The sequence below is a fragment of the Schistocerca nitens genome, chromosome 7 (assembly GCF_023898315.1).
Source record: "Schistocerca nitens isolate TAMUIC-IGC-003100 chromosome 7, iqSchNite1.1, whole genome shotgun sequence".
Classification (NCBI taxonomy): Eukaryota; Metazoa; Arthropoda; class Insecta; order Orthoptera; family Acrididae; genus Schistocerca; species Schistocerca nitens.
Genome location: NC_064620.1, coordinates 31,384,917 through 31,409,723, shown reverse-complemented (window position 1 = coordinate 31,409,723; position 24,807 = coordinate 31,384,917). Strand labels below are relative to the sequence as shown.

General features: G+C 39.3%; 2 protein-coding genes across 8 annotated transcripts in view; one reads left to right on the top strand and one right to left on the bottom strand.

Annotated features, from left to right (window-relative positions):
• LOC126195833 (phosphopentomutase) overlaps positions 1 to 13,974 on the bottom strand; it is a 127,223-nt gene extending 113,249 nt beyond the window's left edge. Inside the window, exons 1-3 of the mRNA XM_049934508.1 lie at positions 13,812 to 13,974; positions 13,578 to 13,681; positions 13,235 to 13,497 (exon numbers count right to left, since the gene is read on the bottom strand). Coding sequence (XP_049790465.1) covers positions 13,235 to 13,497; positions 13,578 to 13,637 — 323 coding nt within the window. The 5' untranslated portion in view covers positions 13,638 to 13,681; positions 13,812 to 13,974. The remainder of the gene's footprint in view (positions 1 to 13,234; positions 13,498 to 13,577; positions 13,682 to 13,811) is intronic.
• A 51-nt stretch (positions 13,975 to 14,025) lies between these two features.
• Positions 14,026 to 24,807, top strand: part of LOC126195834 (START domain-containing protein 10-like) — a 131,553-nt gene continuing 120,771 nt past the window's right edge. The window contains exon 1 of one of the 7 annotated variants that reach the window (XM_049934510.1): positions 14,026 to 14,301. In XM_049934510.1, the coding sequence (XP_049790467.1) occupies positions 14,293 to 14,301 (9 nt within the window). In that variant the 5' untranslated portion in view covers positions 14,026 to 14,292. The other 6 variants (XM_049934512.1, XM_049934513.1, XM_049934511.1 and 3 more) reach the window with 6 other exon arrangements.

Sequence of the window (24,807 nt, the reverse complement as noted above, 5' to 3'; positions counted from 1 at the left end):
ATTGCTGTGTTACCATATGTACAAGGGGTCACCGAACGTATTGGCAAAATTCTACGAAAAGCCGACATCAAACCAATTTTCCGAAGCAGAAACAAAATATCAGACATGCTCGGTTCTACCAGGGATGCAGTTGACAAACTACACACAGCTGGCATGTATGAAATTGGTTGTGCGTGTGGATTAGTCTACATAGGTGAGACGGGACGTCCAATTAGCACAAGGCTCTCGGAACATGAAAGATATATCCGCCTGAAACAACACACTAAGTCAGCAGTGGCGGAACACCGAGACGAGTGCGGGAAACCAATATTTTTTCAAGAAGCCCGCGTCCTAGCGAAACAGCCTCTCACTTTCAAAAGAAAGATTAGAGAGGCGATAGAAATAGGGCACGCCGCAGCCGGTTTCTGGACAGCATGGAAACAGTGTGGCGTCACAGCCATCACCTGTTCGCTATTCGTCCGTCTCCTCCAATGGGGTGGATTAATATAAAGACCAATAGAAAACAGCTATTTCAGCCAATGACAGATAATAAAGGAAACACCAATAAAGCATACCTTTCACCCCTCCTCCTCCTCCTTTTACAGCCAATCAAGTAACGACACGGTTTTCTCATGCAGCTATTTAAGGAACCAAGTGTGTTCATTTAGCAGTTAACGTAAGGCCCTGATGAAGGCTAGCTGCAACGCTGGCTGAAACGTTGGCGCATTTTAAATTATGACGATGCGGTCTGATACCCTGAAGAATTTTATATTGTGTAGGTTCGGTGGACAACACAATACCACTGGGGGGGAGAGGGGGTTGTAAAGTATGTAAAGGATAGTGTGCAGGACATTTCTCATTTCAGGGCATGACAAGAGGTAGTCAAAACCATGGCACAGAATGTAATTCAGCCGCTACAGTCCTGGGTGGTAATGAGTTACGAGGGGAATGCTCCTCTGTGGCCGGATGGTGGGACTTAGGGAGGTGGGGGGAGACTGGAAAGATAAGGCACGGGAGATTTGTTTTTGTACAAAGTTGGGAGGATAGTTACAGTCTGTGAAGGCATGATGACCACTGTTGAGAGTCTTGATGCCCAAGGAAGATGGGAAGATTGGCATCTCCTTCTTGCATGCATGGGGAGCTAGAAGCTTAGGCATCAGCAGTGTGATCCCTGTGTTGTCAAGGGGCTCCACCAAAAGGGTGCCTAATGATCCCATCATGTTGGACTGGCTACCACACTGGCTTTGAAGAGCAAATAAGGGCATATGCAGGTACTGTGGGCAGATGATCTTTAACACCACATGCAGAAGATACTACTTACAGTGTTATTCCCCAGTCTGTCCACACTACAGAATAATGTGGAAAATGGAGGTTAAAACCAGAAGGGTACAACAAATTACTTCAGCCAAAAGGTGGTGAATGAAAGGATATTCCGCAAAAGGAAAGTGGACCCTAGGTAGTACCTGAGTCAATATCAAAAGCTGCCACCACGAGAAAGAATGCAAGAGAAGCAAGGATAGACAGAGATGAAAGATTGCAGTACAGGAAAGGAAGTAGGTGCTGCAATAGCTTGGAACCCCATGCTCACCACACATGCACTAATGAAAGAGTGGTGGGCCCCCTGAGAAAATTACTTTCCCAGGAATCAATATCATCCGATTCCCATCTTGTACAATTTACTTATTCCTCCAGAGTGAACTGCCTCTGTATCCCATTGAAACTTTCGAAAACTACATAGGTATGAATTCTCAAGAGCACAGGATGAGTCTGTACAAGAGATTCCTGCTGTACTGAACTCATACTCAAGGTTTCCGCGGGCTGTTATATCTACTGCCAAAACCATCCACAGAGTGTCGTAAAGGGTACAATCCTGGCCTGAGCCAAGAGATCGGCCTGCTATTTAATAAATTCAAAGAAATGGAGACCAATGAACATCTATAAATTTGATGGAGACTTAGAATGAACAAGGGAGAGAAAAATGGCAGAAAGAAACCTGAGTCACTGGCTTTACACATTCCAGCAGAAAAGCTTTGACACTGATTTGGACGGTAGGAGAAGACTCTTCTCACAACACAAACAAGTCAACAATCTTATGCGACACAACTGCCAGTCACATGGTGAGAGTTTTCAAACTTCAAGCAGATAAAGCAAAAGGAGAGCTTCTGTAAAGTTTGGAAGGTAGGAGACGAGGTACTGGCAGAAGTAAAGCTGTGAGGACGGGGCGTGAGTCGTGCTTGGGTAGCTCAGTTGGTACGGCACTTGCCCGTGAAAGGCAAAAGTTCCGAGTTCGAGTCTCGGTCCGGCACACAGTTTTAATCTGCCACGAAGTTTCAGATAAAGCAAATATTTGGCCAATAAAGAAAAACCTCCATTTATGATCACTGAACTGGAGAAACCCCTAAACCAATACAAAATCTAGAAAAGCTGCAGGTGCAGATGGGCTTTACCCTGAATTTTTCAAACACAGCGAACCTACAAGGTGAATGTGGCTAGTCAGCTTTATCCATGACATTCTTCGCACAGGAACATTACCAGCAAAATTTAAGTGGGCTAAAATTTTTGCTATCAAAAAGCACAGAAAACAAGGAAAGCTGCAGAGCACTTTTGTCCCATATCTCTACTCCGCAGTGTTTACAAACTTTTGGAAAGAATGACCTTAAACCAAATACAAGACAAAATTTATTATGTGCTGCCATCTGACAAGCTGGATTTAGAACTTTTAGAAACTGCTGTGAACAAGTGCTCTTCTTGACTACTCACACAGAAACTGGCAACCACCAGAAAATTCAAGACTGGAGTAGTTTTTACTGACCTGTCAGCAGCTTAAGACAAAACTCTAGGCAACCTCTTAAGCAACATGTTGAGCAATCAGTGTTGTTATTATTTATTATTATGTGCGATTGGACCCATACGGATCACGCAAAGCTTTTCCAATTCAATTTTTTAATTCTCCACACTTCTCTCATTCTTTCCCCATGAATTCTCTTTCTTTCCTCTGTCCATTTTGTCCCCTGTCTCTTGCAAACTTCATTCTCGGGTTGTACTTTCCAACTACTGATTTTTTGCCTGTATACATTTCTGTTTATAACTTCTGAAGAATTTATTTGTGCATTTGCTAGATCTGTTTTGGTTTCTTGTATCCAGGGTATGGTTTTCAATTTTTCAATGTATATTAAAATTTTGTGGGAGAGTCTGTGTGTTGGGAGTCTGTGGATATGACCGTAAAATTTTAGTCTTCTTTTCCGGATGTCTGCGGCGAGGTTAGATAATTTTTCTGTAGTTTTCCGAGACTGTAACCTGTATCCATATTCAGTTCTTTTTGGGCCAAGAATCTTTCTGATAATTTTGCGTTCCTCTTTCGGGATGCCTTCCAGGTCGCCTTTTCTATGGAGTGTGAGTGTTTCGCTGGCATATAGTGCTTCGGGCTTGATTACTGTATTGTAGTGTCGTATTTTTGAGTGAATGGAGAGACACTTTTTATTGTAGATGTTGTGGGTTTTCCAGTATGCTCTTTTCAGTTTTTGCAGTCGAACTTTTTGTGCAGTTTTCTCTCCCCCTGTGGGTTCTAGGACCTCGCCTAAGTATTTAAAGAATGGAACTCTCTCAATTTGTCCATATTTTGTAGTCAGTTTTTGAGTTTCAAATTTTGAGCAGATGAATTTGGTTTTTTGAAAGGAAATTTGTAGCCCAACTTTTTCGGCGCATTCTTTGAGAATGTCTATCTGTTTAATTGCTGTGGTCTCGTTTTCTGCTAGAATGGCCACGTCATCTGCAAATGCCAAGCATGAAATTTTAATACCATTTTTAGATCTTCCTAGTTGTATAGGCTTCCAGTAATTTTGATTCTTCAGTTCTTTTTCCCATTCTCGGATGACCTTGTCTAAGACAAGGTTGAAGAGGAGTGGAGACAAGCCGTCACCTTGTCTGACGCCGGTTTTGATCAGGAAGGGCTCTGATATTTCACCCAGGAATTTTATCTTAGAAGTTGTGTTTGTGAGCGTTTCTTTGATAAGGTTTAGGGTTTTCGGATCGAGTCCTAGCTCCTCAAGGATAATAAAGAGAGATTGCCTATCGATTGAATCATAAGCCTTTGCGAAATCAACAAAGGAACAAATGATCGGACTGTCTCTGACTGCTTTGTATTTTAGTGTTGTCTTCAAATTGAAAATTTGTTCTGCACAGGATCGGTGAGGGCGAAAGCCAGCTTGGTATTCACCAATACTGTGTTCGAGTTGTTCTTGTGTTGTTCAGTGTTTAAATACAGCATGGTGAAAAGAAGAGCAGATGGCACGCACACAATGATGGCTTGCCTCAAGACTCCGTTCTTGCTCCAGTGTTACTCAATCTCTACTTTGCAGGCCTCTCGAACTTGACACTCCAGAAATTCCAGTACGCAGATGACCTTGTAACTTCATACCAGAGTGAAGATCTATCTGACTGTGAAGAACACCTAAAAAACAGTCTCTCTAAACTCTGTGAATATTTTAAAACTTGGAGACTTAGACTTAATGTTTCTAAAACACAAGTAGGTCCTTTCCACCTATATAATCATCTAGCACCAGTAGAGATCAACCCACGGTTTGGCTCTCCTGGCATAGTCAAATCCAATCATAAACAAGACTACCTTCATGTCACATTAGAAAAAGTGCTGAAATATCATAAACACATTTCCAACACAGTTCAGAAGGTAGAGACATGAGTAAATCTCCGGAGAAAGCTGGCAGGTAATACATTGAGGCATCAGTTCCCCATCGGGCATCCCTTGTTTTAGTACTCTCTGCAGCAGAATACTACACACTAGTTTGGCTCCATAGTGCTCATACAAAGAAGGATGACATTCATTAGAATGCAATTATAAGAATCATTAGTGGCACAGTCAGATCTACACCTATATGCTGGCTACCAATACCATCAAACATCTGTACAGATCACCTCCGTAGAAAGGCAGCTCTCTACAACTTTTGCCAGCAAGTTTCTGGAAATGAACCAGTCATTCTCCACAAAGATTTACCCTCACTGCCTAGAAAACATCTCAAATACAGAAGACCAGCATATGAAGGCGTCCAAATGCTCTCCACTTGTTTTAGTTGGGATGCTGAATATCAAGCCACAAAAGGCTGGAACCATGAACTTACTGACAACCCAAATGTTAAATGTTACAGATTGGAGAAGGTATGTGCAAGTATAACAGGCACAAGTGGAGCTTTTGCACTGACACTGTGTGACAGGTGAGATAAAGACATCAAGCCACACTGCAAATGTGTGACATAACAGGTGTTCCCCTGCTGGTATCAAGAGTCTAGATTAAGCATTCGATGAAGTGCTCCACTTTTGGGTCTTCCGACACACATGTATAATTTGGGCAATTTAATGTTTATATCGTGTAAAAAGTTGCATGTGTGTATTTTTTGTTTTAATATGTCAAGAATTTGTTATTGTAGCTGACGCATATGATAAGTAACTGATAAGTTCCTCGTCAAAAGGGTACATGGCTTAAAAATGTCTGGACACACAAAACTTTATAGTATTGATAGTTTATAAGCCAACAGCAGAAGATATTTTAAATTTCATCAGGCAGTGAGGGAATGAAAAGATGGTGCCTAATGCTGTAATTGAATTTATAAGCCCCAAAAGTTGTATAACACTTGCACAGAAATATGTCTGACATTCAAGATTTCCAGCATTTATTACAGCAGTTTTAAAGTGGCCCGGCAGGATTTGGGTAAAAGAAGGGTGGGGGGGATGCAAAATTACATCTCTCTCAATAGAAGATAAAAGATTAAATTATGGAAAACCCATGTGGTCATATTCCATCATATTTCGGACATGTATTCATCAGTAAAACACAAAAAGCACATGTGGTCATAGCAACAAAGACTTCAAAATTTTGTGATGACGTCTTTCACCTTAAAAACATTTGTGGACAAAGGTATTTGTACCCATGAAGTCAACAGGAGAGTTCAATTCATATCTTTATTAGTCGTTGACCACTTACAGCAGAATAGGTTTAGATATTAACAAACAATTAATAAAAACTTTTACAGAAAAGTTTAAGTTCTTGCACTGTAAATCCACTTTTTTCAAAATACAGGGTGATTCAAAAAGAATACCACAACTTTAGGAATTTAAAACTCTGCAACGACAAAAGGCAGAGCTAAGCACTATCTGTCGGCGAATTAAGGGAGCTATAAAGTTTCATTTAGTTGTACATTTGTTCGCTTGAGGTGCTGTTGACTAGGCGTCAGCGTCAGTTGATGCTAAGATGGCGACCGCTCAACAGAAAGCTTTTTGTGTTATTGAGTACAGCAGAAGTGAATCGACGACAGTTGTTCAGCGTGCATTTTGAACGAAGTATGGTGTTAAACCTCCTGATAGGTGGTGTATTAAACGTTGGTATAAACAGTTTACAGAGAATGGGTGTTTGTGCAAAGGGAAAAGTTCTGGACGGCCGAGAACGAGTGATGAAAATGTAGCACGCATCCAGCAAGCATTTGTTCGCAGCCCAGGAAACTCGACTCGCAGAGCTAGCAGAGAGCTGCAAATTCCACAATCAACTGTATGGAGAGTCCTACGAAAAAGGTTAGTTATGAAACCTGAACGTCAACTACCCGAGGCGATGGATCGGCCGCCAGGCAGCCCGTGACAGAGCACTTCATCACTGGCCTCCAAGAAGCCCTGATCTTACCCCCTGCGATTTTTTCTTATGGGGGTATGTTAAGGATATGGTGTTTCGGCCACCTCTCCCAGCCACCATTGATGATTTGAAACGAGAAATAACAGCAGCTATCCAAACTGTTACGCCTGATATGCTACAGAAAGTGTGGAACGAGTTGGAGTATCGGGTTGATACTGCTCGTGTGTCTGGAGGGGGCCATATTGAACATCTCTGAACTTGTTTTTGAGTGGAAAAAAAACCTTTTTAAATACTCTTTGTAATGATGTATAACAGAAGGTTATATTATGTTTCTTTCATTAAATACACATTTTTAAAGTTGTGGTATTCTTTTTGAATCACCCTGTATTATTAAAAACTAACTATTACAGTGTTTATTTCAAATAGTTCTGTTTTTGTAGAATTGGTGTTTCAATAACCAGTCATGAATCTTACTCCGAACTTATTTCTGGGTGAAAAACAAGCAGATTTTAGGAGTTCATTACAAAATTTTTAAACATGTTACTTAGTAAAGTTTCTGGTCTCTGTCAGGCTGTGTCTTGGTATGTGAAAGCACCGTTTACCTCTAGTGTTGTGATAGTGTATCTTGCCTCTGATGTTGAACCCACCCAAGTTGCTTTTAGCACAACAGCAATTCTGTATAAATGGATAGCTTTACAACAGTCAGCATCCTGAGCTTGATAAACAAGGTTCAGCAGTATTCTTATGGCTCAAGTTTTCTCATTATTCAGAGTACTTTTTTTTTCGTTTTCTTCAGCATGCTGCACGACATGTGCAACTAGAAAAGGCCAAAATATGCCATCTTCAGATACTCGTTAGTGACTGCAGCGGTCAGTTTCCACATGAGATAGCACACTCGAGCTATTCACTTGCAGGCATGGCTAATATGTAACCTCATGTTTAATTTGGAATCAATGTGAAAATCAATATCTCAGTAATTGTTTATTTACATAAGATAACCGGTCTCACCTTTATGCTGGCCATCTTCAGATCTAAGGCACCATATCGCTGCAGCTGCTGGTGCACAGAACAGTTGCATGAAATCTTAGTTGTTTACTGCTGAGCAGTGTCTTAGATCTGAAGACAGCCAGCATAAAGGCTGAAAGGGCCATTATTTTTAAATAAATAATTACTGCAATTTTGACTGTTTTATTAATTGATAATTTATAATGTATTGCTGACATATCTCCAAAACATGTTATCTAAAATCAATGTGAAAGCCTAACAGTTCACTAGTACACTGTTTTACTTTCTGCAGTTTTGTTAACCTCAACAGAGACCATAAAAAAAAAGGTCAAACATGGTGCACAATTCTAGGCAGCATAAGGATAAAAGCTCAAAAGAGACTCATTCTCCAGTGTTCATGCTCATTCTCTATAGCCTCTGCCTTACCACATTTCCCACTCTCCCACTAAGCATTGAAGGTGAAACCTCACGCAAAAAGGCGCTGCTGTTAGCGCTTCAATTACACCAACAGAGTGCTAAAAATAATCAATGATTTTTATGGCTGTTACTAAGTAATGAATTCATTACTGACAGCTGTGAAGACGTGATCATGATCTTAGTAATCAACTCAAACAAGTCATCACAATGTGGAAAATTTTTACCTTGTGAACAAATACAAAGTCAGCGCCACTCTCAAAATTCAGGTCTCCCCCATCTTGAAATATTTCTACGCATCGATATAAGATGATTGAAAGATAATAGATACTGAAGTTGACAATGAACATTGATTCAATGACAGTCAATTAACTCATGTAGCATTAGACTATAACTTAGCACCAATTTGCAAACAATTATGGAGGTTCTCAAAATATGTCGGCTTATAGGCATAAATAATTTCTGCACCAAAAGCATGTTTGAGGCACCTGTTGCAGGTAACAGGTCAAAGGTTGTTTGTGGTGTTAGTGTAGCATACCTCTAAAAACAGTATTTATGTTAAAGGAGTTCTTTGGCGCTTGACAGAATATTATAAAAAGAATGAAAATGATACTCTTCCTTCACATTCTGCAGCAACATTTTACTTTTTTCACTACAATGTTTTGCAACTTGCTAATAGCCTAAAGAACAAACTAGTTGGTGACAAAATAATGCAGAATACTAAAAACATGTTTCCTTTTTGTTCTTAATATGGAAGTGTTTACAAAGATAGATAGTATAAAATACAAATCCCCATAGAGCCATACAGAGAGAGAGAGAGAGAGAGAGAGAGAGAGAGAGAGAGAGAGAGAGAGAGAGAGAGAGAGAGAGAGATTTCATTTTCTGGAAATCTCAATACTGACATTAGGATTACAACAATGCAAACACACTTGCTACATGTCCCCAGTGCACACAATATGTTTTATGCAAATAAGCTAACAATAAACGGAAAATAAGCTAACAATAAACGGATAAAGAGAAATATTCAATAATAGTCACTGACTTTGACTAGTGACGCAGGAAATGTGAGAAATGTCATAAAGAACATGGCAAATACAATGTGATATAAGAGGCAGATTTTTCACACAGGCTATGCTACAGATAAGTCTGTCACCACAACCGGGTATTTTTGATTTCACATTCACTAGCTTTGCCAACTCTCAATCAAACCATAAAAATATTCACCAAAATATGTCATCACAACAGCCATTAACATTATGATCTATGTTAACAGCAGCCACATCTGATGAGGACAAAGTGAAACTGTCTGGCAATGTATGATGTGAGCTGGCCAACTGGACTGGCAAAAAGACCAGCCACTGCATGCCATAAGTCACTTAGTGTTGCCTATGCCAGTGTTCTACAGTGAACTCTGTGTACCACAATGTGACAAACTGTACAATTTTTCAGACTGTTTCGAGTTCACCATTTTGACATTGCATGTATCTGCTGCTGCTGACCTGTTGCAAGGAGTTGGATGGTCAAACTTTTCTCAAATTGGTCTACCTCAACTTATGACAAACTTATCTGTTCTAATGTTTATAACATCACCTTTGTTTCACAGATTTGAACCAAGTTTCCTGTGGAAATAAATGTTGAGTGCTGCTTTTCCTGCTTACAGATGACCTTATGAACTGATTAACCCAGCCATTATAGGATGACAAACAGTAAGCAACCAGAGTAACCTAGTAACAAATAAATATGCCTTCAGCTGCCACAAGCATGTAACAAAAAATATATGTGGCACGAAGTCAACATTTATAATAACCATAAAAATAAAAATATCAAACATACTGAGTTGTTGATTATCCACAACATGTAATGCATTTTCAGTAGAGGTACTGAAAATGTTCAGTATGTTGCCTTCTGAAGTGTACAATCCTTATCACCATAAAAATTCTCACTGCTCTTAAACTGCAAACCCTATATGCAGTTATTAACTTATTTGAGACTGATATCACAGAGTGGAATGGATAATGTGTATATATATCTAAACCAGATAGTATTGTTACATTATGTCTACATGTATGTCAGTGATACCAGTACTAGCCAAAGTTACTGAGTCTGTGATGCACAGCCAGGTACTGAATTACTTTGAGGAAAACAACTTATTCCAAAACACACAGCACGGATTCCGCAAAGGGAGATCAACAGTGACAGCCACACTGGACTTATTAAAAACAATTCGACAGAGTTTTGAAGAGAGAGAGAGTGTGGCACTGACACTCTGTGACCTCAGCAAAGCCTTTGACTGCATCTCACACACAACACTAACAGCCAAGTTAAGATGCTATGGTGTAGGAGGTGTTGTTCTATCAACACTCCAATCTTATTTGGAAAACCAAAAGCAGGTAGTATCAGTGCATGGAGCAACTTCTCTTGAACACAAACTGGAACATGAAGTGCCCCAAGGATCAGTCTTAGGACCTCTCCTATTCCACATATATGTCAATGATATCTGTAATAGTCAAATGTTGCAGTTTGCAGATGACACTACCCTTATTGCCAAAGGACATACAATCAAATTTGATGTTTGAAGAAATAAAAGAATGGTTCGTAATAAACAAAATGAAGATCAATGAAGAAAAAACCCAACATTTGATATGCAGTCTAACCAACATTGAAGACCAAGAAAACATGGAGACTGTCAGACTACTCTCCACGAATGATCACACTGCATATGTATGCACCAAACTTTCTCATGTGATATACCTCCTGAGGAAGCTGAAGAGGTCAATAACTGACCAGTTTCTCACAATAGTCTACCATGCACTCTTCCACAGCCACATTAACTATGGACTGTTGTTGTGGGGACACTCCTCAGGCAGCAAAGATGTGTTGCTATTACAAAAAATAGCCATCAGGATCATATCCTCTAGCAAAAGACTGGACCACTGTAAGCCTATTTTCACCAGGCTAGGCATAATGACTGTTTTTAGCCAGTATGTGTTTTTCTGCCTCATTTATATAAAAGAAAATCAAAGGAATTTTAGCATAAGACAAGAAATACATAATCATGACTCTCGCTGTAAGAGGAACATTTAAGCGCCAAGGTGTCGCCTATCAAGTACACAAGACAGCTTTCCAACAGTCGCCCTAAAAATGTACAATCAACTGCCTCCAGAAGTGAAATCCCTGCCACCTGAATTATTTCGGAAAAAAATTGCTCAGGACTTGACACAACATCCACTATATTCCTTGGAAGATTTTTTCAACAGCGGTTCTAGTGAATGGACAAAATAAAAAATATTGTTATGTTTTATATATAATTTTGCCTAAGTTTAATCTTCTTTTTATGTTAACTGCACATTTAATTTTGTGTTTTACTTAAAGTAAATATTTTGCCAAAATTAAACTTTGTGTGTGTGATCTACATAGACTTGTAACCATTTTGTTTATGGTATTTTCATTTGCTGCTATGAAGTTTTACTTTCCTGTTTAAGTATATTTCATTCCCTCTATGTTCTAAGTGTTTTTGTGCACTGCATAAATATTTTCTTTTATTTGTAATATAAATTTTGTATATGGTGCTGTATAAATGTTAGTTGATAAACATTGTATTTGTGACGCAGTCTGTCCAGCCATGGCTGGTAAATGACGAAGATATAGTAATAAAGTAATACTACTCTTAATTTAAGCAGTTAGGATTACCATTTTCAAATGAGTAAATCGTCAACAGTCTCCATTCCACAAGTTGTCATGTCTACATATGTCTAGTACTCACAGTTCACCAAGTGCAGTGAAAACTGGTTACTAAAGATAACTAACATATAGGAAAACCTAGTCATGATTAAAAGCATGTCTTGCAATTGGGTCAATAAGAAATAAAAAGAAAATAATGTAATACACGTAAATTACTTTCCATCAATGATAAAATGCTGTTGATTACTGGCACATATTTTATTATTATATTTCTCTTATTTAGATGAAGAACAGTTTGGCTTCAGAAGGGGGCAAAGGCACAAGAGCTGCTGTTGGAATGTTACGAATAAATGGGGAAATATACCTTGAAACAGGTACAGTAGGGAAGTTTGTGTAATTTTTGCTGACTTGGAAGAAGTCTTCAATTGAGCTTAGTGGATTAAACTTTAGATGTCTTGAAGATCAGAATTAACTGGAAAGAGAGCAGTCAAATAAGTAGTTTATATAGAATATAATGAATAAAGTAAGAATATGAGACAATGGAAGGATTTAAAATTGAGAAGAAGGTTAGACATTGCTGTTGTTTTTCATCTACTCTGTTTAACACCAATTTAGATGATTTAGTTAAAAACTTGTTTAAAAAAATATGTTGCAATAGGAGAAAGGATAATGAAAAGTATAGGATTTCTTGATGAAGTGGCAAAGGTAATAACAATATGTCAAAAGAACTTAACACCAACTGTAAGCAATTGTGAATCAAGATAAATGTGGAGAAGACTAAGGTGGTGATTTTTACACGGCAGTCACGGAAGATAAAAGTGAGAATCTGTGCAGAGTTATAAAAAGTTGATAACTGTAGGTACCTAGGCTGCAAAATAACCAATAACATAATACACAGTCCTAATCAAGAAATAAAAACCAGAGCACATTTTGCAGAAGAAATGTTGTACAGGAAGAGTGGTATTTGCTCGGTCCATTGAATAAACATTTATAGAAACGAGTAATGAAGTGTTGCCCTGTATGGTGCCGAAAAAGGGACATGGTGATGATGGTGATGGAGACAAGAGAAATACTTACAGGCTTGTGAAACGAGAATCAGGAGAAGAAAGGAAGAGGTGATCAGATAAAATTGGAATAACGCTGTCTTGTTACACATAATGAATGAGGAAAAACACACACACTGAGAAGGAACTGCATAATTAAGGATGCAGTAGAAAGAATAGTGACAGGGAAGATGACTAGCGGAAGAAGAAAAACATAATTGATGATATCCAGAAAAATGCATCACACACAAATACAAAATGGTTGGTACAAAAACGGGATTCGAGAATTCTGAACTTGCAGTGATGGAGATGTCTAATTGGCAGAACACGCATCATCACACTCAAAAGTCACCATCACCATAACCACCATTATTTCTCTATTCTAATGTATGCAGTAAACTCTTAATTTGATCTATTACTAAATTTATCCAAACATTACTAATTAAGGCTCTGTAATAGTCCTAGAGATATAACTAACCTTTTGCTGTTGTGGCGACTATCATATCCAATAACAACACTATTCATTGCAGCAGGTGACTGTTTTGTTACCTCTTCCAAATAAGATGTAAATCCTTGTGTCGTCTGTATAATGACTAAATCATTCATTTGAGCATAACCGGCTCCCATTCGTCCTCGCAAGCCGGCTGTTCCGAATTCAAGGCGATTTAATAAAATATCTGACAACTTTTCATAAGTACCAGATGCACAGAGTGACTTGATCTCCTGGGTAGTGCCTTCATTCTATCATCAAAAATATGAAGATACATTTAGTTTATATTTATTCTTTATGGTATCTGACATTAAAAAAAACCAGTGTTTACCTTGTCCCATTCAAGCCATTCGTCAATTTTCTCCTGTAACTTGCTGTCGACCTTCTGCATGTTTCCCTTTCCGTTCTTCCAGTTCTGAATCAACCTTTCTCGTGCTAAAACAATCAGATATGTTACTTTGAGTACAATATATTAGAAAAACGTAAATGGTATGTCAACGGAGGAAATAATTATAATTAGAATAAATATCTAAAGAGATGTAAATCTTCAATAATGATCACATACATTGTTTGCAAACGCACTTAGCTTACTAGAACTCAGTGCTATACGTCACACGCAAAGAATTTTTGGCAAGATCTTTCGCCGGTATCAAGGAGGGTATGCGTCTTTAATTGCATGTGCTAAATAGAGTACACTCTCCGACAGAGACAAATAAACGAAAGTACGAAACGTAAACTTCAACTGTTAACCCTGATACTGATACCAACGAATGGATCAGCTGATAATCATCTATGGCGAAGTCACAGCTGCGGAAAGCAATGTGTTGAGTTTTTTAGGCGACAGGAGGTTAAGAAAATCCGATATGACGCATTTGCAATGAGAAACATAGGAGATAGTAGAGCTTTATTGAATAATCATGCGGGTGAAGAATAGCTGAACAAGCCGTGTTAGGGACGACAGCAGAGTACGTTCCCTTCCAATTCAGAAATTTTGACAAATACTTTTTATATTAATACGAAGACGTCAGTATGCAGGTGTTTGTGTAATGCTTAAGGTAAGTGGAGGCTTACTGTGAAAGTAGGTGACAAGTCAACGCCCCTTTTCTTAGGCATTTAACTCAGTAACCTTACGCTTGTTTTATTAAAATTTGTAAACAATGTACTGCGATTGTACAGTAAAGCAAGTAATGATAAGGTCGAAATTTATTGTATTGTCATATTATTTTCAGCCTGTAAACACGAAAATATTTCACCACGAGCCCCTTACGATAATATCTGGTGCTATACTGTATGCGTTCAGCATACTCCAGCATAAATAATGAGCATGTTCTTGTCGTGTTGAGTTTATAGTTCGTAAGTTCGCGGGCGAATGAGTTGGATAACCATTTCAGTAGTGAAATAGATTGTTTTGTTTAGCTAAAATTGATATAGTTAAACAGTGTTAAACAATACTCATTTTACTGTCACATTGACGAAGATACAGGATTTATATCGTTTCACGGAAATGCTGAAAAATTGTTGTGAGTAAACACGACAACTTTAGCTCTAGGTAGGAAATGTGATTAACACGTTGTCGAAAGTTTCACGTATTAAACAATACAGCGTGAATTTAGCTGCATTATAAATGAAGGCAGGGTCATTAAACTGAGGGCAATTATAATGGTTCAGCCCGTAGTTGTTGGCTGCTTTGTATAACTTTTTAACAGACGTCGTATTGCTGCAGGAAGATCGTCATTCTGTTATCAGTTTATTTTTAGCTTCTAAGTCAAACCAAAATCTTTTCAAGGACGAGGCTTGAAAAGATAACGCTATTCATGTGTATACATTTTCAAAATGTTGCAACTTTTTCCTATATTTGTGAACTACACGTAATATACATTTTCAGACAAGTCCCATCGATAGCAAATTTTATTAGAATGACACAGTCAAGAAATTGCATTTTCTGTTTAAGTGCACTATTTCATTGTCGTGCCATATAGTTTTATTCTTTTTGTATCAAATCGCCGTCTTTACGTCCAGCTCCGTCCAGTATGCCCGCTTTCTCAGTAGGAATGGACCACGAACGTCTCAGTCCGCCAGCTTGTAACGTCTTCATTGTACTTATAAAATTCGTCGAATTACAATATTACTGCAGACAAATACTGTGCTACAAATCTACTAACGGTATTCATTTACCGTTAATTATCGTATTCAGTTTCTCTTCTTGACTGTTAAAAACACATGTAAAAGTTGTCATTAATGTATTAAATTTAGAGAAAGTAAAAACGTATCAGTATCAATGCATTATTCACAGAGAGAGGATTACAAAGCCTTTGGTCTCTCTTGTTTGTGGCTGTTTTCTGCGTTTGTTGCTCTTCCGTCTGCTACAGACATCAACCAGCTTTGTTAAAGTGAGAAAGATTTTTAGCTGAAAATATTAAACGTCAAATATTAGCCTGTATGAATTTGTATCCCCAACAAAGCAGCAATAATGAAACTGGCTACTCCACAATTGTCCCCACTTTTTCTATAATTCCTTCTAGCTCTATTGTGGCACTGGTTTACTCTCTGTTCTGATTCCAGTTGTCTTACATCTGTCTTTCTCAGGAACCATTGTGCTGGGATGTCTGCATGAACTTTTTTTGCTCTAAATTAGTTGTTATTATTGTGCTACATCTACATCTGTACTCTGCAAACCACCATGAGGTGCATGGCAGAGGGTATGTCCCATTGTACCGGTTTTTAGAGTTCCTGCCTCTTCCATTCACATATGGATGCAGGAAGAATGTTTGAATGCCGCTATGCGTGCAGTAAGTATTCTAATCTTATCCTCACGACTCCTGTGTGTAGCCTATGATATGCAGGGGGTTGTAGTATAAATCACTTACAGCTGGTTCTTGAAACCTTGTTAATAGGCTTTCTTCGAATAGTTTGTGTTTGTCTTCAAGGGCCTGCCAATTAAGTTCCTTCACTATCTTTGTGACACTCTCCCACCAATTAAACAAACCTCTAACCATTTGTGCTGCGCTTCTGTGCATACGTTCAACATACCCTGTTAGTCCTATCTGGTATGGGTCCCGCACACTTGAGCCATATTCTATAACCAGTCACGTGAGTGATTTGTAAGCAATCTATTTTGTAGACTGATTGCACTTACCCAGTATTCTATCAATAAACCAAAGTCTACCACCTGCTTTACCCATGACTGAACTTAAGTGATAATTCCGTTTCCTACCCCTATAATGTGTTGCACCCAGTTATTTGTATGATTTGGTTGATTCCAACAGTAATTCATTGATATTATAGTCATAGGCTACTAATTTTTTTCGTTTTGTGGAGTGCAAAGTTTTACATTTCTGAACATTCAGAAGAAGTTGCCAATCTCTGCGCGACGTTGAAATCTTATCAAGATCTGACTGAATATTTCTACAGTTTCTCTCAGATAATATTTCATTGTAGATAACTGCATCATCTGCAAAAACATGGTGTTACTATTAATATTGTCTTCAAAGTCATTAATATACAACATGAACAGCAAGGTTCCCAACACTCTTCCCTGGCATACACCCAAAGTTACTTCTACATCTGACGATGACTCTCCATCCAAGATAACAGGCTGTGTCCATCCTGCCAAAAATCCCTCAATCCAGTCACAAATTTCACTTGATACTCCATATGATCATACCTTTGACTATAAGCGTATGTGCGGTACTGAGTCAAATACTTTTTATAAATCAAGAAATACTGCATCTATCTGGTTGCCTTGATTCAAAGCTTTCAGTATGTCATGTGAGAAAAGTGCAAGTCAGGTTTCACGTGATCAGCGTTTTCTAAATTCGTGCTGGTTGGCATTGAGAGGGGTCATACTGTTCAGGATACCTCATTATGTTTCAACTCGGAATATGTTCTACGATTCTTCAACAAATCAGTGTCAAGGATATTGTGTGGTAGTTTTGTGGATCAATTCTACTATCCTTCTTGTAGACGTGTACGACGTGCCTTTTTTCAAGAACTGGGCACAGTTTTTTGTTTGAGAGAACAATGATAGATTATAGTTAAAAGAGGGGGTACCTGAGCCGGAAATCAGTGGATGAGTAGGAAGAACAAACATGTAATGTTTGGATACAATATTACTAGTGTCCAGCTAGACAGTCAAGTTGTTTAATTATCTGGGCATAACATTGCAAAGTGATACGAGGTGGAATGAGCAACAGGGAGATTCCATATTTCTAGATTTCCAGAAAGCATTTGATACAGTGTCCCATTGCAGGCCATTAATGCAGTTACAAACACATGGAATAAGTTCACAGAGTATGAGTTGGTTGATTCCAACAGTGAGTCATTGACAATATACTCGTAGGACACTATGTTTTTTGTTTTGTTTTCTGAAGTACAAAATATTACATTTCTGAACATTTAGAGCAAGCTGCCAATCTCTGTGCGACATTGAGTGGCTCAAAGACTTCGTAAATAGTAGAACTCAGTATCAATAAAATTCTTCTGGGTTTGGGTTCGCATTGTTAACTATAAAATTCTGACATTTCGATGACTATTGCAAGGTGCCTTCCTCAAGGTGTATTGCTAATTGCTGAATGGGCACTAGTCTGATTACTCATATACTATGGAGGAGTGCTGTCATTGTATATGAGGGTGAGGAGGAAGGGTATTAGGTTGTAGAACTTTTGAAAGAAAAGCATGTCTCGGGTAGGGATCTGATGGTCAGTTTCGACGTGAAGTCTTTATTCGCGAATGTACCCGTGAACATTTTAGAGGAATGCATGGCACCTGATATCTGCGAGCTAATGCACCACTGTTTGACAAGCACCAATTTCATGTGGAAAGGGGATTTTTATGAGCAAACGGATGGTGTAGCTATGGGTTCCCCTTTATAGTCTGTCGCATTGGACATTTTTATGCAAGCACTTGAATAAACAGCACTCCAGTCCATCCATTTTCTCGATGTGGAAGTTTACCGTAAGGCTGATGGGAAGCATGGAGACAGAGTTTATAGAAAGCCCACCAACATGGACAGGTACCTGCATGCATCCTTCCACCACCATCCTACACAAAAGAAATCGGCCCTGCAAACTTTAAGAGAGCCTACAGGATCAGCAGTGAACACAATCTCAACGCTGAGCTACAGAACCTCAGGTCTATTTATGGAGCTAATGGCTAAGACATGAGGATGATACAAAAAACTATGGTGCCAGAGGAGGAGGGCAATAGGGAAATGCAGAACAAAGCATGGAACACTGTCCTGCTATCATACGTGCAAGGGATGACTGAACATCTGTGCAAAATTCTCCGTTGAGCAAGTATTAAGGCAATTTTTTGTAGCAACAACAAAGTAAAAGAGGTTCTCGGTTCGATGAAAGATACAATTGACAAGTTTCATGCTGCCGGAATTTATGAAATCTGGTGTGAATGTGGCCTGCTGTATGTAGGTGAGACTGGGCCTCCGATAAGCCCAAGGTTATCTGAACATGACATATATATCCGTATCAAACAATACAACAAATCAATGGTGGCAGAACACCAGGAACAGTGCAGGATGAAGATTGAATCTGAAGACACCCGCGTACTGGCAAAACAGCTGTTTAGCTTGAGGAGGATGATCAGAGAAGCTATAGAAATAGCCAAGCAACCCGACAACATGGATAGAGAAGACGGGTACCGACTCCCAGCATCTTGGCTGCCAGCAGTGACATCTTTGCAGAACAGCAGCTCTCGCAGTGCAACAGGTGTGCAGTAGGCCACAGTGGTGTGGGTACACAGTGTGTTGACACGCCCTAGTCGATACTAGGCAGTTAGTAAACAGTGCTAAGCTGCAGTAGCCACTCATATTCCTACATGCAAGTAATAAAGGAAACTCCAATGGAAAACACCTATTTCCGCCAATGGCAACACGTAATGCAAAGACCAATAAAAGAACATCTAATACCCTTTCTCATCACCCTCATATCCAATGACACCACTCCTCCTTAGTATATAAGTAATCAAACTAGTGCCATTCAGCAGTTAGCAATACACCCTGAAGAAGGCGTCTTGCAATAGTTGCCGAAACTTCGGAATTTTATAGTTGACAATGCGGTTGCCGCTCCCACCATGCACTGGTGCTGCTCCTCGCAGTGTGGTTTCAGTTCTTTGAGACTGTAGACGTGTGTGCAAGTTGCGTTTGTGTGTGTGTGTGTGTGTGTGTGTGTGGTGTGTGTGTGTGTGTGTGTGTGTGTACTGCTAACAAAGGCCTTAATGGCCAAAAGCTATAACTGTGTGAGTCTTTTTGTTGTGCCTGTCGCGACTCAGCATCTTCGCTATATGGTGAGTAGCAACTTCCATTCTCTGGTATGGTTTCCATACAAGTTATAAATAGCCTTTTTCTCCATGTGTTTTACCCCTGCTACCTTTAGAATTAGGAGGAGTGTATTCCAGTCAACTTGTCAAAAGCTTCCTCTAAGTCTGTAAATACCATAAACTGAGGTTTGCTTTTCCTTAACCTATCCTCTAAGAGAAGTTATAGGTTCAGTATTGCCTCACATGTTCCTACATTTCTCTAGAATCCAAACTGATCTTCGCTGAGGTTGACTTCTACCAGATTTGCAATTCATCTGTAAAGAATTCATGTTAGTATTTTGCAACCATCATTTTTAATCTGATAGTTCAGTGATATCACATCTATCAGCACCTACCTTCTTTGGAGTTGGAATTATTACATTCTTCTTGAAGTCAGGGATGTCTTGCACATCAGATGGAATATTTTTGTCATGGCTGGTTCTCCCAAGGCTGTCAGTAGTTCACATGGAATGTCGTCTGCTCCATGGGCCTTGTTTCAACTTAGGTCTTACTGTACTCTGTGAAAAATCTTCTCGGACTATCATATCTCCCATCTCATCTTCATCTACACACATCAGAAAATGTTTTGCATCACCCCAGTTCCCAGAACACCTGAAGATAGACGTTGACTGTCAATATTGTATCACAGTCACAGTCCCCTTCACTGTTCAAAGACATCACTAAACCCACCCAATGATGTAAACAACCATGTGCCTATTAGACAGAGGGGGTCCGACAGCCGATCAGTTCCAGTCATTTCACCAGAAAGGAGGTACACGGCTCGTGTCATCTGTAGTTCAACCATACCTAGACGGTCAGTACCGCAGTTCGGTCATGTCCGCATTGTTACTTTGTGCTAGAAAGGGCTCTCAACCAGGGAAGTGTCCAGGTGTCTCGGAGTGAACCAAAGCAATGTTGTCCGGACGTGGAGGAGATACAGAGAGACAGACAGGCCGCCCGAGAGCTACTACTGCAGTGGATGACCACTACCTACAGATTATGGGTTGGATGAACCTTGACAGCAACGCCACCATATTGAATAATGCTTTTTGTGCAGCCACAAGACGTCAAGTTATGACTCAAACTGTGCCCAATAGGCTGCATGGTGCCCAACTTCACTCCCCACATCCCTAGCGAGGTCCATTTTGGCAAACACGACACCATGCAGTGCATTACAGATGTTCCCAAAAACATGCCGAAAGGACTGCTCAGGATTGGCATTAGGTTCTCTTCACCGATGAATGTCGCATATGCCTTCAACCGCCCAATCGTCGGAGATGTGTTTGGAGGCAACCTGGTCAGGCTGAATGCCCTAGACACACTGTCCGGTGAATGCAGCAGGGTGGAAGTTCCCTGCTGTTTTAGGGTGGCATTATGTGGGGCCAAAGTACGCTGCTGGTGATCATGGAAGGTGCCATAACAGCTGTATGATATGTGAATGCCGTCCTCCGACCGATAGTGCAACCATATCGGCAGCATATTGGCGAGGCATTTGTCTTCATGGACGACAATTCACATCCCCATTGTTCACACATTGTAAATGACCTCCTTCAGGATAACGACATCGCTTGACTAGAGTGGCCAACATGTTCTTCAGACATGAACCCCATTGAACATGCCTGGGATAGATTGAAAAGGGCTGTTTATGGACGATGTGACCCACCAACCACTCTGAGGGATCTACGTCGAATCGCCTTTGAGAAGTGGACAGTCAGGACAAACAGTGCCTTGATGAACTTGTGCATAGAATAATACGACAGATACTGGCGTGCATCAATGCAAGAGGATGTGCTACTGGGTATTACAGGTACCAGTGTGTACAGCAATCTGGACCACCATCCCTGAAGGTCTCACTGTATGGTGGTACAACATGCAATGTGTGATTTTCATGAGAAATAAAAAGGTTGGGAATGACGTTTGTGTTGATCTCTATTCCAATTTTCTGTACAGGTTCTGGAAGGCTCGGAATGAGATGATGCAAAACTGTTAGTGATGTGTGTATGTCCTTTTCTCTTTCCATAATACTACCTTCTCAAGTTCATCTCCCTTGTATAAGCACTCTGTATACTCTTCCACCTTTCAGCTTTCCCTTCTTTACTTAGTACTAGTTTTCCATGTGAGCTCTAGATATTCATACAGGTGCTTCTTTTTTCTCCAAAGGCGTAGCTGTAACTTTCCTGTAGGTGGATCTATCTTTCCCTAGTGAAACATTCTTCTGAATCCTTGCATTTGTCCTCTAGCCATTTCTGCTTATTTTGCACTTCCTGTCAGTCTCATCTTTTAGACATTTGTATTCTCCTTTCCCTGTTTATTTATTCAGTTTTTATATTTTCCCCTTTTATCAGTTAAATTGTGTATCTTATGTGACATTCAAGGACTGCTGTTAGGCCTGGTCTTTCTACCTATTTGATTTTCTGCAGCCTTCACTATTTCATCTCTCAAAGCTAGCCATTCGTCTCCTACTGTATTCCTTTCCCATGTTCTAGTTAGTATTGCCTAAAGTTTCCTCTGAAACTCTCAAAAACGTCTCATTCTTTCAGGTTATCCTGGTTCCATCTCCTTAATTTCCTACTCTTTTCCAATTTCTTCAATCTTATTATACATTTCATAAAATATAAATTGTGGTCAGAGCTCACATCTGCCTCTGTAAATGTCTTACTGGTTCCATAGGTAAAATTCACAATGAAGGTGTGGGTTTTTTGGCTATAGCGACAGACCATGCACAGAAAACTCCAACTTATTACGATAAGACACTTTTATTAAGGTTCGTGTAATTACAGAAAACAGAAGAAAAACAATGCAGAAATTCACAACATGCGTATCACTCAGTCAAGTAGTAGACAGGACTGCCAAAGAATCTCGAGTCTCCAAAAACCCTTTACTCCGTACTTCGCCGGTGATGTTACTGGCGGTTGACTGTCGCCACAAAGGTTATGTTGTGGAATCTGTCAGCAGAAGAAATGTAGAACACTTATACGGAATTAAGCATTGGGGTGACCTGTATGTAATAGAACTAACAATTACATACACAAGTTTGAGTTTTCTGGAGGTCATGTTATGGCATGATCAGCCGTGTGTTAACACTGCTGTGTGCCATGTAACATTGAGTTGGGGGGTCATTCCACGTAATCACATAGGGGGGGATAAGACCACCTCAGAAATTAGTCATATTTGGTGCGTGGATACCTACATGCTTTAATAATAAAACTACCAAACAGTACTGTCGTAACTCTAACCAAACACATGTTTGAAGGCCCAAGGGTGTGTATCTGGTTGTTGGCCAGGTTCCAATTTCACAATTACTACTCAGTAATGAGTCACTCTACAGACCTCAGTTTTTGTTTGTGCCTAATATTTAGGCCACTAAGTTGGTGTAATGTATAAAAAGTAGGATACATTGTTCAGATTTTTTATAAAAATATTACTTTAAATTTCTGATTTTTTTTTATATGTAACCTGCATCCAGAGACACATTGGTCCATGTAAGTTAACAGTTACAGTGATTCCTGTTCACAACACCCCTGCTAAAATTCATGTCCATATATTATCTGCATCGTTTGTAAAATAATCCTTTAATAATGATGTATCTTGACAATAATTTGGGCAGTGTATTGGCTAGCATCACCTTCACTGGAATTTGTTTTACTGTAACTACAGCTGAGCCATCTCTTCACAAATAAAGTTATGTTAGATGTGAGTGTTTTTGGTTTTGTAGATATCAGTGTGTTTGGTTTGAGTTCAAAGGGTTTGGCTTCTTGCAAGAACATAATTTTGTTTAATTCCACAAACATGTATCCTCAGTGAGTTTTAATTCCCTATTATTGTTTACTACAAGAGGAACAGAGTTTAAATTCCATTATGATGTATTCACTTGTTTTGCATAAATTGATTGCACCTTTGTTGTCGCAATAAATTGAAATTGGTTCACTTTCCAGAACTGGGACTGAATGAGGTGATACAGTGGTGAGACATTGGACTTGCATTCATGAGGAAGGTGGACCACATCTCCACCTGACAATATAGGTTTAGGCTTTCTGTTGTTTCCCAGAATCACTTGAGGCAGATACCGGAATCATTCTGTTGAAAACGTCATGGTGAATTTCCTTTCTCAATCTGAGCTTGTATCCCATCTTTAATAGTCTCATTGTCGATGGGATGTTGAACCTAATTTACCTTTTCCCAGGATGGGGAAGAAATTTATTCTTGGTAGCCAGTGTGCCTTTGATACAATGAAGTGAAACTCACATATTAATCTTCAGTAGGTGAGAGAGCCAGTGTAGCAGTAAAATTTATGATGTTCGTTGTCACAAATATTTGACCTTTTTTCAGGTTATGTTATGAATTATGAAGATGTCACAATTTGGTTGTGAGCTGGTGAACTCAACGTATGTGAAAGCTAAAATATCTGTCTGTGGTGATAGACAGATCTGTATCTGAACCCGAGGCCTAGGTTAGGTTGGAAAGTAACAGTTTTATTCACAAAAGTTAATTTAACAATATATATTTGACTGTTTCTTCTAAATGTGTGTCAAATTGTAAGGTCATTGTTAGATTGGGACTTAATAGCACAGCTACAGTCATATTAATAATCTTGGTTGTCAAACTATTTGGCTCTTTCTTCCAAGTGTGTTAAGATTTCAGAGTTCGTGATATAATGATGTGAGAATATGACAGTCTTAAAAATACATCATTTCTTTGCTGCTCTCTCATTGGCTGACACACAATGTTTCCTACCCAACATACCTGATGAATGCTGACGACACTGCTGTCCAAAACACGTAGGCATGCCACTGGCCCAGATCCAGACCTTCACCAATCCTACTTGTCAGTCATTAATTTTAACTTTGCCTGATATGGGAGCTATGCAGATTGCTTTGTGGAAAACAGTCTCCCAGTGACTTGCCTTGGTTTTCTTTGGGGCAAATTTTTACAGTGTGATAATACTTACTACAGTTATTAACTCCTCAGTCTCTCGGGTAAATTATATGCAATATTTCTTGTTATCTCCTGTTTCACTTGAAGAATTGCATCACTTTTTAGTGAGTGGCAGCATGTTTTAACCTTCACTTCCTGCTAGAACTTAGTCTTAATTGTCGGTGGTTATTGGCATGTGTGTGTTTCCTAGGTCCCTGCGTGTCAGTTTGTAGTAATCAGATATCCTTTCCAGTAAGATGCATCCTATTCACTCATTTTTCAGTTTGAATTTCATAGTGTTTAACATATTAGAAGTGGGTGTCTTTTTGGAGACACAT